The sequence below is a fragment of the Podarcis raffonei genome, chromosome 7 (genome assembly GCF_027172205.1).
Source record: "Podarcis raffonei isolate rPodRaf1 chromosome 7, rPodRaf1.pri, whole genome shotgun sequence".
Taxonomy (NCBI): Eukaryota; Metazoa; Chordata; class Lepidosauria; order Squamata; family Lacertidae; genus Podarcis; species Podarcis raffonei.
Genome location: NC_070608.1, coordinates 85,069,658 through 85,084,086, shown reverse-complemented (window position 1 = coordinate 85,084,086; position 14,429 = coordinate 85,069,658). Strand labels below are relative to the sequence as shown.

General features: G+C 43.3%; 1 protein-coding gene across 3 annotated transcripts in view; it reads left to right on the top strand.

Moving 5' to 3' along the window:
- The window catches only part of EPSTI1 (epithelial stromal interaction 1), a 37,291-nt gene extending 24,604 nt beyond the window's left edge, over positions 1 to 12,687 (top strand). For all 3 annotated transcript variants that reach the window (XM_053397267.1, XM_053397269.1, XM_053397268.1), the window contains exons 7-12: positions 3,352 to 3,445; positions 3,607 to 3,690; positions 4,952 to 5,025; positions 6,079 to 6,181; positions 9,774 to 9,822; positions 12,258 to 12,687. In XM_053397267.1, the coding sequence (XP_053253242.1) occupies positions 3,352 to 3,445; positions 3,607 to 3,690; positions 4,952 to 5,025; positions 6,079 to 6,181; positions 9,774 to 9,791 (373 nt within the window). In that variant the 3' untranslated portion in view covers positions 9,792 to 9,822; positions 12,258 to 12,687. The remainder of the gene's footprint in view (positions 1 to 3,351; positions 3,446 to 3,606; positions 3,691 to 4,951; positions 5,026 to 6,078; positions 6,182 to 9,773; positions 9,823 to 12,257) is intronic.
- Positions 12,688 to 14,429: the final 1,742 nt, after the last annotated feature.

Sequence of the window (14,429 nt, the reverse complement as noted above, 5' to 3'; positions counted from 1 at the left end):
ACCTTGCCAATGGAGATCTTCTAAAATTGTCTATCCACGTAACTATTCCATGTCGTAGAATTGATTACTTACAATTCAAAATAGGAATGCCTTAGGAGCAGGGCTTTTTTTCAGCCGGAGTTCGCAGGAGCTCGGCAGCTCCTGCACCTCTCAGGTGGGTGCCATTGCCATTCTAAGGGAATGAGGGAGGAGTTCATAGTGAGCTCCGGCACCTCTTTTTCTGTAAAAATGGCACTGCTGAGGAGGAATGGAGCCATTGCCGATCTCGCTGCTTTGTGGCTGTTGCTAAACGGCTGAAAACCCATTTCCTCCCCTGAAGCCGTCTCATTGTGTCAGCACTTTAAACCTTTCTAAGGAGGTCTGCTTGCTGCTATGCCCAGTTTTGTTTTTGCCACGATTATTTGGGCATGGTCAAGTATTGATGGCTAACCAGCAGAAAACTAGGCTTCTGTAGGCAACCTCTTGAGCATCCTAATGAAGGCAGTTTGAATGCCTGTGAGGGCGCTTTCTAATTGTACCCATTAATCTGCCCATTCAAGCTGGCTGAAAATGTAGGAGCAGATTGCCCACACAGATGGGGAACCCAGGATGGCTTGCATGAGTCAAAACCCCTGCAATATACACTTCATGGCTGTAATTTCCTATGCGCTATGGGATTTATGTCAACTGTTTCAAAATAATAAATGAAATCTTGATGCCTGAAATTGCCTCCAGCAACACACTAATAGGTTAGTGTAAAAATCAGGTAGGCAAGCAGAGAAGCCAAGTCTGCCAGCCAAGAAAGAGACATGAAATAACATTAAGGTATTGGCAATAAAAAAAAGCTGATTGGAAAAGTTAATGAGAACTGAAATAAGATGATGCCGTGAAATTTTCTATTGATCTTTTTCTGCCTACTTGCTATCAAGGAAAATAAGGTTAGATTACCAGATACTTGCACCGTTTATCAAAATTCTATCTCTCTGTGTATTCATTCCACTCTTGAGGAGAGAGAGAAATGAGTGTTGGGCACTGGGGGCCTCTGTTTAGTGACTTGATCTCCATCTTCAGGTTCTGTAAAGGGCCAGATGAATTATTTTGGGGGTTTAGAGAAAATCAAAATAATAAGGTTTTTTTAAAAAAGCGTCCTGTTATGTACTGAAGTTCTCACCCTGGGCCAGCAGGGGGATACTGTAGATAGTTCAGGTATGCAAATAAGGGATTGAAAGTGACGTTCAGTGATTGGCTAGTTACAGAAAATGGTTACTGTTGCGTTCTAGTGGAGCTCTATATAAGCAGGCTGGCTGAACCCTTCCGTTCAGTTCTGTTCTGGCCTGTGAATAAACAAGAGCTGTTTGAAGAATCGCTGTGTCGTCTGATAGGTTCACCCACAACTTAACACATCCCTTATAAGAAATGAAAGCAGGACATTGTTCTGACAGTGATTCAACAATTCTATCATCTCCCTAGGACATGATGAAAACGAGAGAGCAGAATCTCATTGGTAAACTGGAGACATCTCAGCCTAGATCTCTAAATGACTTCACTCAGCTGTTTCATGTAGATGTTCTTGCTGAGATTTGTTCTCCCCCCAAACTGGAGCTACCTGAGCATGGTCAGAAAAAGAAGCCCTCTGTGTTGCATTGCTTCCCAATTCATTTTCAGGAACTTGATAGCTAACAAGCAAAAGTCAAATGAGGCTACATTTTAATATTTTAATGTTCTATTTTAATTTTGTTTTTAAGTTGTAATCATTCAACTTGTTTTTATTATTGCTTGTAAGCCGCTCTGAGCCCGGCCTTGGCTGGGGAGGGCGGGGTATAAATAAAAAAAAATAATAATAATAATAATAATAATTATTATTATTATTATTATTAAGTTGTCTTGTAACCATTGCACGCCTTTAAGCCTTTGTGGGCAATGTTTTATGCATAGTCCCCCAGAATCTGTCTTCCAAATGCTGCAGGAGTTTTCATTGCACCTCTTTTGCAGCATTTAGTTAATTTTGGGTGGTATTCAACTCAGTTATGTCTATAAATTTGAATCGGTTGACTAAATTGAATACCACCCCATATTTTTGTATTCATTTTAGTTATGGCCATCTTTCTGAAAATTGCCCTTGGAATATAATTCAAGGATGATATAAAAATTCATTTTTTATTTCTCTTGAGCAACAGGGAAGCCACCCAGCTTAGTCTGCCACAACTTTAACTAACTTTAGATGAGCAGGTTTGGATGAAATGCAAGACAATTGCAGCTGCACGTCCTATGTTTTCTGTGGTTGAGTGTGAGGAATATAATTCGGCTTCTGCTATATCCAAGATGGAAAAACACCTCGGATACGTGGTTCCACTTGTTTTAGTATGGCTAATGATAGCTTGCATTCAAGCTGTCCTTGACCCATATTAAGGGGTAATTCAAAATAGAACGGACTGTTTAGATGGATCAGAGAAATGGGAAGGTGGGAGAACCTGTGAGAATTTTCAGGCTATTGGACAAAATGAACGGCCTTGTTTGGAGACAAGTGGAAACTACTGCCTGCTGAATGGCAGAGTGGAGAGAATGGAGAACAGGACTTACTAAGTGTCCAGTGGGTCCTTCTGGTTCAGCATGTAATCCAAATGGAGGTGTGGGGTTGTCTGCCTGTAAGCTCAAGAACAAAACTTGGTTCAGCTTATGGTTTGTCTAGAGCAGTGTTTCTCAACCTGTGGGTCCCCAGATGTTGTTGGACTACAACTCCCATCATTCCTAGCCAGCATGACCAGTAGTCAGAGATGATGGGAGTTGTAGTCTAACAACATCTGGGGACCCACAGGTTGAGAACTGCTGGTCTAGAGTGAGACAAACCATGAGGCTGGCTTCAAATGGCGTGCTAAGCCAAACTATGGTTTAGCTCATAGCTGCTGCTGCAGCAGCAGGACTGCGGGAAGAGCACAGCTCCGGTGTGGTCATGCTAAACCATGGTTTGGCTTAGTGTTACATGCAGACCAGCTCAGCGCGAGAGAAGTTAGCTGGAGAAGAGAGATTTGGGTTGAGAAATCAGAGTGGTTTCTACATGGCAGGGATAGAAAGAACAAGGAACAGACTATATTGTAATTTTATGTTGTGAACTGCCCTGAGATTGATGAATGATGGGTGATATACAACTTTAATAAATAATAATAAAGCACCTTGCTGACAGCTAAGTAAGCAGTTTCTTTTTTAATTGGCTATTTTTTTTTGGCATCTAAATTTCTGGACTCTTTTTGATCTTTAGTTCTGCTTGCTATTTCTTGGTCCTCTTGCAGATCTATCTACAATCCAGGGTCTGATAAAATGCATAATCCTAACACCCTGAAAGCTCTGACAGCCATATTTGTATCCATCTTACAGAAAAAACACTGAATTGTTGCACAGATTGGATGTAAGTCCATTCAACAGAACACCTTGTCCAACGAACCACCATAATCTCCAGCCTACATCCTGGGTAAATGCTTTACGTGAATTTCTTTTGTTTAGCAAGTGTGGATTGTCCTTTCTGTTTTGAAAACCATAAGGCCTGCAAATTACATAAACATGGTGTCAAGGTCTAAATTCTAGATAGTTATTAATGTATATCTTTTTTGCATATTATTTACTTTGCAACAGACCAGGAGCCAGTCATACAAGAAAATGCAAAGAGAAGAAGAAAACAGGAAACTTCAGCAGATGAAGGAAGAGCAGCGAAGAAAGGTGAAGAACAGCAGCAATCATAGAACAAGCTTTTTCCATAGCTTATTCTACAGCTGTTCCCTTGTTTTGCCTCATGGCTTCTTAAAGACGAACAAATTTATGATGGCATAAGCTTTCGTGGATCTTGTGGAGTCCACTTCATTAAATGCAGGAAATAGTCTCCTGAATTGCAGGTGTAAACCAGGTTGGAGAGGTTTGCAAACAGTGAGGTAACAGGGATAACTTCGAAGGATCCTTGTGCAGCAAGCTTCAAACACTGTACAGTGGTACCTCGGGTTACATACGCTTCAGGTTACATACGCTTCAGGTTACAACCTCCACTAACCCAGAAATAGTGCTTCAGGTTAAGAACTTTGCTTCAGGATGAGAACAGAAATCGTGCTCCTGCAGCACGGCGGCAGCAGGAGGCCCCATTAGCTAAAGTAGTGCTTCAGGTTAAGAACAGTTTCAGGTTAAGTATGGACCTCCGGAATGAATTAAGTACTTAACCCGAGGTACTACTGTATAGAGGACATCTTGGGGATCTGTTTTCCAACTATGATGTTTTTAATTTGTTAATTAAATTTGTATACCGCCCATCCTCTGAAGATTGCAGAGTGGTTCACAACATAGAAATACAAAATGAGAACACAGAATACATAACGAAACAAAAACAAGCTAATAGCGGCCGCCTCCCACAAACAAATTTATAAGGCTATAGAATGTCAATTAGCCAAAGGCCTGGTTATAGAGGAATGTTTTCGCTCCGCACCTAAAGATATGTAATGAAGGTGCCAGGCAAGTCTACACTTTTAAAGGTATTATCTGCCAAGCTATTTAAAAAAGAAAAAAGAAATGTGGTTAGTGTTGCACATTTAACCAAGCCATGTAGGTCTAGTTTTGCTTCCGGGAGAAAACATCAACTTGCATACTTTTACCACATTTTTGAAATCCAGAGGTGATTACTTCTCGTATTGGAGGGCAAGTGCCGAGTTCCGTACCATAGAATTACAACTGTTTCCCCTAAAGTTTTTACTGTGCCTGAAGCATTGGAGAAGCCCTCCTTCCATGGAGACCCTTGCCAATGCTTCTGTGACGGTTGAGAACACTAATTTGCGTACCAGTGATAACTTAACAATAGTGGAACCGGTTGTGTTGGTGTGGCTTGGCAGGGCCTTTGATAGTGAAGTATAATGCTAGTTTATTATCACAGGGTAATTGCCTGTTGCGTTCTGCATGACTGTTAAACGTTGACTCACAGGTTTTTGCTTTTTATTGTCAGGCTGAATTGTTGGAGCTTAAGAAAAGGGAAGAGGAGAGAATAAGAATGAAAGCACAACAGAATGAGCAGAGGAGGTAAAATTGGTGGAAGGAAGCCTGTGACTTGACGTGTGAAACATTTTTTAGGTTTGAATTCAGATGCCAGTTTTTATGTATGCTTCATGTAAAATGACAATTGGTTACAGTTCTGTAGAGCACAGGAGTGCTTTGTGGACCAAACAGCAGGATATAAATGTTGTTGTTTTAAAATCTTCTGAATAAGCTGCATTAATCTTTTTCCCATACCAAAGCTTCCAAGCCTTTTGCCGTGTCTCATGTGAAGTGTGTAGGAAATCTGGTGGAATGCATTGCCCAAAAATGTCCATCACTTTTATTCTAAACAAATATAATGGGTCCCTCCCAGCGATATTTCTTGACTCCGAAGGAGACTTAAGTGTTTAATCTTTTGGTTTTTGTTATGTACTGAGTTGAATAGGATCCAAACTGCAGCAGTCTGATTGGTCCTAGAACAATAGGATTCAGAATGCAGCAGTCTGATTGGTCCTAGAACAATGCAGCAGTATGATTGGTTGGCAGGAACCACCCAATCATGCTCCAGATAGAAGTGAATCCACAACCTGATTGGCTTACAGTAGAATTCCGGAATTAGCCAATCATGTGCAGCCCATTGTGTAAATAATGTATATAAAGCAGATACTTTGAAGGGACTTTCATTCATTCCTCCTCACCACTATGAGCTGAATAAAGAGCATGAAATCACTTTGCGACTCTGAGTATATTTCAGTTTTCATTTAAGTTAAGAGAATTCATGCAACTAACTCAAGCAGTGCTTCATATTACAGTGTACCACTGGATTTTTAAAAATCAGGTTCTGCATTGATTTTAAAAAAAGCAAGGTTGGGTAATCAGTGAGTATCAAAAGCCCTGTTGTAAAAAGTTGCCATTCTAGCCTTGGAAAATGAGGAAGCTGGGGTTTTTAATCAAATATAGTCTTCAGGCTCAAAAGTTATCTGCGCAATTGGCTGTTGTCATGAAAAGCAAAGCAAATTTCTGTACTGAATTCAATTTCATAATCTCTGCCTTTTGCAAGATTCTGTTAATGTTCATTTCCTCATTTCTATTTCTAAGGGTGAATAATGACTTTCTGGACAGACTACAAAACAATAGTCAGCCAGGTGGCGTGTACCAATCTGGATGTCTTGGGAATATGCCTTTTATTGCTGACAGCTGGGTAAGTAACAAACCTCATATTTCAAAATCCTGAAGAAGAAAAACAGTGAGGTGTTTTTAAAAAGTCACGCTACCTGAATAGCCTGTGTTAGTAATGTTCACTGTCTGGTGTGGGCATGGAGCCAGGCTGATGAATATAAATTCAACAATCGCTTTCGAGGAGAAAGGAACGGGACTTAAAACAAGCTTATCTAAACACAAAATGACAGCTGCCCACTTCTGCAGAGTTTAGATTGCCTTGAATGTTCTGTTTTATCACTCCTTCTGTATACCACAACAGAAAGGGATCTTGAGAAAATGTGTTTATCTGCGGAGGCAGAAATAATAGCTCATATATAAGCATGGCAAGCAATACAGTCTGTTCAACCTCTAAATATAAAATGTTTAGAAGTTGTTTAAGGGAGGAACATTTGGTGCTCTACTGTCGTAGCTCCTGCTATTTTCACCTGCTCCGAGTAGTACAGGCTGTTGGGGGGGGGCAGAAGAACTAAAATGCAGGTGCCAAATTCTCCTTTGAGGACTGAGAAATAGGGGGAATTTAATAGTTGTGACCTTGATGGCCCCTGTCCGCACGCTGGCATTTGCCTCTGCGTACCTACTGCTGACACCAGGCCTGCACACAGCTCCAAATAAAGTGTTTTGTCTTTATTCCAAACGTGCCGTACTGCGTCCCTGTCGATCTTAGAGGTACATTTGCTCAGAAGCATGTCTTTCCACCTCACAGTCTTACCTTTGAGCCCCAAAGAAGATTATCTTCATGACTGAAGGGGCTCCTGTTTTTCCTGTAGCATTCTTGAAATGGCTTGTGGAGAAATCGTTCATTTCTGAAGTCATACCTCGGGTTACAGACGCTTCAGGTTGCGTTTTTTTGGAGTTATGGACCACCGAAACCCGAAAGTAGTGGAACGGGTTACTTCCGGGTTTCAGTGGTTGCACATGCGCAGAAGCGCCGAATCGCAACCTGCGTGTGTGCAGACGTGCAGCTGCAGGTTGCGAACGCTGCGGGTTGTGAACGTGCATCCCGCACGGATCACGTTCGCAACCTGAGCGACCACTGTATTTTGTTTTAAAGGACGGTATAAAGCAGGGGGTCAGCAACCTTTTTCCGCTGTGGGCCGGTCCACCGACCCTCAGACCATGTGGTGGGCTGCACTATATTTTTTTGGGGGGGGATGAACGAATTCCTATGCCCCACAAATAACCCAGAGATGCATTTTAAATAAAAGGACACATTCTACTCATGTAAAAACACGCTGATTCCCGGACCGTCCGCAGGCCAGATTTAGAAGGCTGCCTACCCCTGGTATAAAGGAATGCACACACTTGAACACTGAGGGTTAACTGACTGCAAACTTTCTGCTGAGAGATCGGAGGAATCAGCATGCGGGCTGCAGGTTTAACTGACCTTACAGCATTGTCAGCAATGGGATTGACTTTGCTGTCCCTGTGGATTGAAAGCTGTTGAGTTGTCATTTCAGCATCACCGCTGCAGGAAGGAAAGAACAAGTATAAGCACCAGATACTGGAGAATTTTAGATAAAAGGTTTTTTTTGCAGTGTATTAGTGTATGAGAGCTGGACCATAAAGAAGGCTGATCGCTGAAGAATTGATGCTTTTGAATTATGGTGCTGGAGAAGACTCTTGAGAGTCCCATGGACTGCAAGAAGATCAAATGCATCCATTCTTAAGGAAATCAGCCCTGAGTGCTCACTGGAAGGACAGATCGTGAAGCTGAGGCTCCAGTACTTTGGCCACCTCATGAGAAGAGAAGACTCCCTGGAGAAGACACTGATGCTGGGAAAGATGGAGGGCACAAGGAGAAGGGGGCGACAGAGGACGAGATGGTTAGATAGTGTTTTTGAGGTTACCAGCATGAGTTTGACCAAACTGCGGGAGGCAGTGGAGGACAGAGGTGCCTGGCGTGCTCTGGTCCATGGGGTCACGAAGAGTCGGACACGACTAAATGACTAAACAACAACAACATTAGGAGACAATTAAAAAAAACACTCATGGCGTAATAAAATCACAGAGACGAGTGAACACAATCCTAGATGTATATAGTAGTGTTTGGATGGTAGAAATTAGTGTTTGGGGAGATCATCGGACCAGAAAGGCAGCGGAATGTCTGGAGTTTGTCTAAGCAGAACAAGGATGGGCGAGAAAAGCCACCAAGTAGCAGCAACTTTGTCTGATTTTATTCTTCTTTACAAAGTCTGCTTCGCTGCGTCAACTCCCGGTTCTTTCTCCAGCCTCTTCCCCTCTTCTCATCCAGCTGCGGCAGGACTTACTTTTAGAGGCAGGCACCAAATTGCGCAGAGAACTCTTACAAAATGTATCCTAAGATGGAATCTCCCTCCTTGGGGTTTTTAAAGCAGAGTTTGGGTATGTTGAATTTGATAGCACTGAAGTCACTGCTCCCACTTGGTTCAACAACTATTCAATTTCTTGCCAGGTCCTGAGTGCCGCTTAATCTTAAATCCAGGGTTTCTGGCCCTTTGCTTGGTTTCACGGCCTATTGTTCTGTTGTTGTTGTTTAGTCATTTAGTCGTGTCTGACTCTTCGTGACCCCATGGACCAGAGCATGCCAGGCACTCCTGTCTTCCACTGCCTCCCGCAGTTTGGTCAAACTCATTCTGGTAGCTTCGAGAACACTATCCAACCATCTCATCCTCTGTCGTCCCCTTCTCCTTGTGCCCTCCATCTTTCCCAACATCAGGGTCTTTTCCAGGGAGTCTTCTCTTCTCATGAGGTGGCCAAAGTATTGGAGCCTCAGCTTCAGGATCTGTCCTTCCAGTGAGCACTGAGGGCTGATTTCCTTCAGAATGGATAGGTTTGATCATCTTGCAGTCCATGGGACTCTCAAGAGTCTCCTCCAGCACCATAATTCAAAAGCATCAATTCTTTGGCAATCAGCCTTCTTTATGGTCCAGCTCTCACTTCCATACATCACTACTGGGAAAACCATGGCTTTAACTATACAGACCTTTGTTGGCAAGGTGATGTCTCTGCTTTTTAAGATGCTGTCTATCTAGAAATTTTGCCTCTTAGTTGTTGCTGGAGCATGCAAAGCTAAGTGAAGACACTGCAACACTTCTCCTTTGTGTGACTCCTTCATTTCATCATCCATTTAAAGATCACTCTGGGGATTTTAGTCGAGGGGGATGAGGGTACAACTGCTGTACTGAATTACTCTTGGATCTCAGTATTGCCACCCAGAGTGATTCTGTGGCAGTGTTTGCCCCTTCTGGGATTTCTAACTTGTTAGACTCCATATCCTCTTTGTTGCACACCCTTCCCTGGCTCTCCTCTGCAGTTTGCAACCAGAGATAACTGTGATCCATTGGTTCTCCCCATTCCACCAGGTTTCGGTCATGCCTTCCAGATCTCTGCACTCCTTTAAAACCATGCACCCCAATTCACCTGCGCTGGTTCAGGGGCATCCAGTATTAGCGCACATGCATTTTACTCTGTAGCACTTTGACCTCTTCCGTATTATTTCCTTGCACCTTTATTCCCCCTACCCCCCCCCTTTGTAACTAGTTGTTGTGCCACAGCATAAGAATGTACTAATATATCATGATTTTTTATAACAGCCTGAACATTTCCAGTAAAAATTGATCTACAGAACCCAAACTACAGAAGGTAAGTGGGGGGTTTTTCCTCCTCTCAAAATGGAACTAGATTTGTATTAAAACATTACGTTGGCTGCATGAATTTCCTATATATATATATATGTTGACGCGGGTGGCACTGTGGGTTAAACCACAGAGCCTAGGACTTGCCGATCAGAAGGTCGGCGGTTTGAATCCCTGCGACGGGGTGAGCTCCCGTTGCTCGGTCCCTGCTCCTGCCAACCTAGCAGTTTGAAAGCACGTCAAAGTGCAAGTAGATCAATAGGTACCACTCCGGTGGGAAGGTAAACGGCGTTTCCGTGTGCTGCTCTGGTTCTCCAGAAGCAGCTTAGTCATGCTGGCCACATGACCCGGAATCTGTACACCGACTCCCTTGGCCAATAAAGTGAGATGAGCGCCGCAACCCCAGAGTCGGCCACGACTGGACCTAATGGTTAGGGGTCCCTTATATAAAAGTTAGGCAGCTTGCCTCCAGGTATGTGAATGAGAGGTGTTCTTACAGGTATATGGCTTCGCTGTATGGGCTTGCAGGCCTACACTTGTTGCCAGCAATACTGCCCTGTATGCAGGGACTCATACAGCTCACCCACACTTATGGTTGTCCCGTGACTTCTTCTATTTGTCCCGTAAACTCAGTGTTTGCTGCTGAATTGGAAAAGGCCTCAATCCATAGAAAACCCATGTTGGAGACACAGTGGCACTGCCCCTCTCTGATGCTGCGGTCCTCACCCAGATACAGGCTCCAGTGGGTGAATGTCCCGGGCAGCAATCGGGGAACGCAACACTCCTGGATCAAGGGGGATAGTAGTCCTGCTCTGTTCTGCCTTGTTCAGACCACACCTGGAATCCCGTGTTCTGTTCTGGGCACCACAATTTAAGGAGGATATTGACAAGCGGGAAGGTGTGCAGAGGAGGGCAACCAAGATGGCTAAGGGTCTGGAAACGGAGACTTGATGAGGGATGGTTGAGGGAACTAGAGACAAGGAGACCGAGAGGAGATAGGATAGCCATCTTCAAATATCTGAAGGGCTGCCACATGGAGGAAGGAGCAAGCTTGCTTTCTCCTGCTTCAGAGGGTTGGAGTCGAACCAATGGCTTAAAGTTACAAGACAGGAGATTTCGACTAATTATCAAGAAGAACAGCAAGAGCTGTTCAGCAGTAGAATGCGCTCACTTGTGAAGTTGTGGGCTCTCCTTCCTTAGAAGTTTTTAAGCAAAAGTTGGGTGGGCATCTGTCAGGGATGCTTTAGTCAGGGTGGATTTTATTTTAATCACTAATCAGTAAGACTTGATTTAAATCAATTTTACAGAAAGGTTCAACCTTGCTGGCATCCTCTGAATATTTACAATCAGCTGAAGGCTTCATGTTTGGAATAATAAACTTTCAGAGTAGTTTTTGCAGTTATATCAAAAATTACTGATTTGACTATACGATCAGAAATACATAGACAGATAATTAGGAAGTTATTGTTTATTATTTGGACAGCTTTTCTGCTGTACTTTACTGGAAGGAGAAAAATAATCGTTTCCTTAATAACAGTTTAAACAATTTATTTAACTAAAACAATAACAACATAGCATATGTATCCAGGTTTGTTAACCGATGTGGTTAAACGAGTGTGGATGAGCCTTAACAGCCTGGAGGGCTGAAGGATGCCGAGGAGGAGAAGCCCGGGTCTTAAAATGGACACACTGCCAGAGTTTTCATTTATCAGAGACAGGAAGCATACATTGCTGTTGATCAACTGTAGATTTTGGAGTTCTTTCTTTTTACTTTTTTCAACAATAGTCTTTGGACCAATACTAGTACAGTGGTACCTCGGGTTAAGTACTTAATTCGTTCCAGAGGTCTGTTCTTAACCTGAAACTGTTCTTAACCTGAAGCACCATTTTAGCTAATGGGGCCTCCCGCTGCCACTGCACCACCGAAACATAATTTCTGTTCTCATCCTGAAGCAAAGTTCTTAACCCGAGGTACTATTTCTGGGTTAGCGGAGTCTGTAACCTGAAGCGTATGTAACCCAAGGTACCACTGTACCTTGGTTAGCAACCGTTTTGGATTACAACCACGTCAAACCTGGAAGTGCATGTCCCTTTTTTGTATTACAACCATTATTATTATTATTATTATTATTATTATTATTATTATTATTTATTATTACAATCCATTTTTTTTAGCCTTGGGTTACAACCTGTTTTGGTTTACAACCAGACCACCAGAACGGATTATGATTGTAAAGCAAGGTACCACTGTACTTTGGTGCCTTATATTTAGTATGAAATACATTTTGAATTAGATGTTTCTTCTGCTGTCCTTTGACTAGAAAGGGTATTATATACTTCTCCCATCTCAAACACGGAAAGCTTCAAGCTTTCCTCCCCCATTCAGCTTTAGGTTGTTGTTTTTCTGAACATGATAGCACTAATTCCAACTTCATCTTACAGGATTCCAGGCATATTATCTTGGAGAAATTATCTTGGAAAAAGCTTCAGGGATCTATTCTTCCTCTGCCTGCACATCTTTCATCACTTTTTTTTTAGCCTTGCTGGTTTGACCTGCTGTCTTTCCTCTCCAGCTTATGAGTATTTCAAGCTATTGATTATGGTGCTGCTATTAAATCTCAAAGAAATTGTTTCTCTCACAGCTTGTCTTGCTTGTTGTGGCAGTTTCTCATCTCTCATAAGTTTTATGTCCATTTACTCTTGACTAGCACACCATCTGAGCTGCAGAAACCTGGCAGTTCCAACATGTGTGTACATGCTCATTTTTAATGTCACTGAGAGAAAAAGTATTTTTTATATTGTGTGTTGTAACTGGTTTTAATTTGAAACTCCTCTAATGTGCAAAAACATAATAAAATATTACATAAATAAATTAACAGTGCCATGGCCATTTGTACAAACCTGATACCTTTTTGATGTTTTGTGTCTTGTTGGGGAAAACCTTAGAAGAAGAACTCCAAAAATGTTTATTTAGCAGTCCCATGGGGAAAACTAGGGACACGGGTGGCGCTGTGGGTTAAACCACAGAGCCTAGGACTTGCCGATCAGAAGGTCGGCGGTTCGAATCCCCTCGACGGGTTGAGCTCCCGTTGCTCGGTCCCTGCTCCTGCCAACCTAGCAGTTCGAAAGCACGTCAAAGTACAAGTAGATAAATAGGTACCACTCCTGCGGGAAGGTAAACGGTGTTTCCATGCGCTGCTCTGGTTTCGCCAGAAGTGGCTTAGTCATGCTGGTCACATGACCCGGAAGCTGTACGCTGGCTCCCTCGGTCAATAAAGCAAGATGAGCACCGCAACCCCAGAGTCGGCCATGACTGGACCTAATGGTCAGGGGTCCCTTTATGGGAAAAACAATACTGGACAAATGTTGTGAGGAAAGCTTAAATGGCTGATAGAAATATTGTTAGGCTAAGCTAAGAAATAGAGAACTATAAATACAGGGGAGAAGAATTTAGATGATGTAATAGCTAAGATACCTCAAGCTGAGGTATAAAAACATAATAAAACATTACACATTAAAAAGTGCTCCTATACAGGGCTGCCTTCAGATGTCTTCTAAAGTTTATATAGTTGCTCATCTCCTTAACATCTGCTGGGAGGGTGTTCCACAGGGAGGACGCCACTACCCTCTGCCTGGTTTTCTATAGCTTCATTTCTCACAATGAGGGAACCACCAGAAGACCCTTGGAAGATGACCTCAGTGAGGTTGAGTGATGGGGGTAGAGATGGTGGGCCGAGGCCATTTAGCGCATTAAAAGTCAGTACCAACACTTTGAAATGTACTGAGAGCCAGTGAAGATCCTTTAGGACTGGTGTTACATGGCCCCAGTGTCCGCTCCCAGTCACCAATCTAGCTGCTGCATTCTGGATTACTTGTAGTTTCTGGGCTACCTTCACAGGTAGCCCCACATAGAGCACATTACAGTTGTCCAAGCGGGAGATAATTAGAGCATGTACCCCTCTGGCAAGACAGTGCGCAGGCAGGTAGGGTCTCAGCTGGCATACCAAATGAAGCTGGTAGACAGCTGCCCTGGACACAGAATTAACCTGTGCCTCCATAGACAGCTGTGAGCCCAGAATGACTCCCAGGCTGTACAGCTAGTCCAGGCTTCCTCAACCTCAGCCCTCCAGAAGTTTTTGGCCTGCAACTCCCATGATCCCTAGCTAGCAGGACCAGTGGTCAAGGATGATGGGAATTGTAGTCTCAAAACATCTGGAGGGCCGAGGTTGAGGAAACCTGAGCTAGTCCTTTAGGAGCACAGTTACCCCATTCAGGACCAGGGAATCCCCCACACATGCCCACCCCCTGTTCCCCAGAAACAGTACTTCTGTCCTGTTGGGTTTCAACCTCAATCTTGAAGCCACCAATCCATCCTCCAACTGCCTCAACACACTCACACGGGACATTCACCGCCTTCACTGGTTCCAATTTAAACAAGAGGTGGAGCTGGGTATCATCCGCATACTGGTGAACACCCAGCCCAAACCCCCTGATGATAACAGTCATAACATGATAGGGCCAAGAAGGCAGGGAATGCTAGAAAGACACAAATTGTTCATGAGCCTCTTCCATGCCATAAGCCTTTCCTAACCTTGGCTCCCCAGATTGTATTGG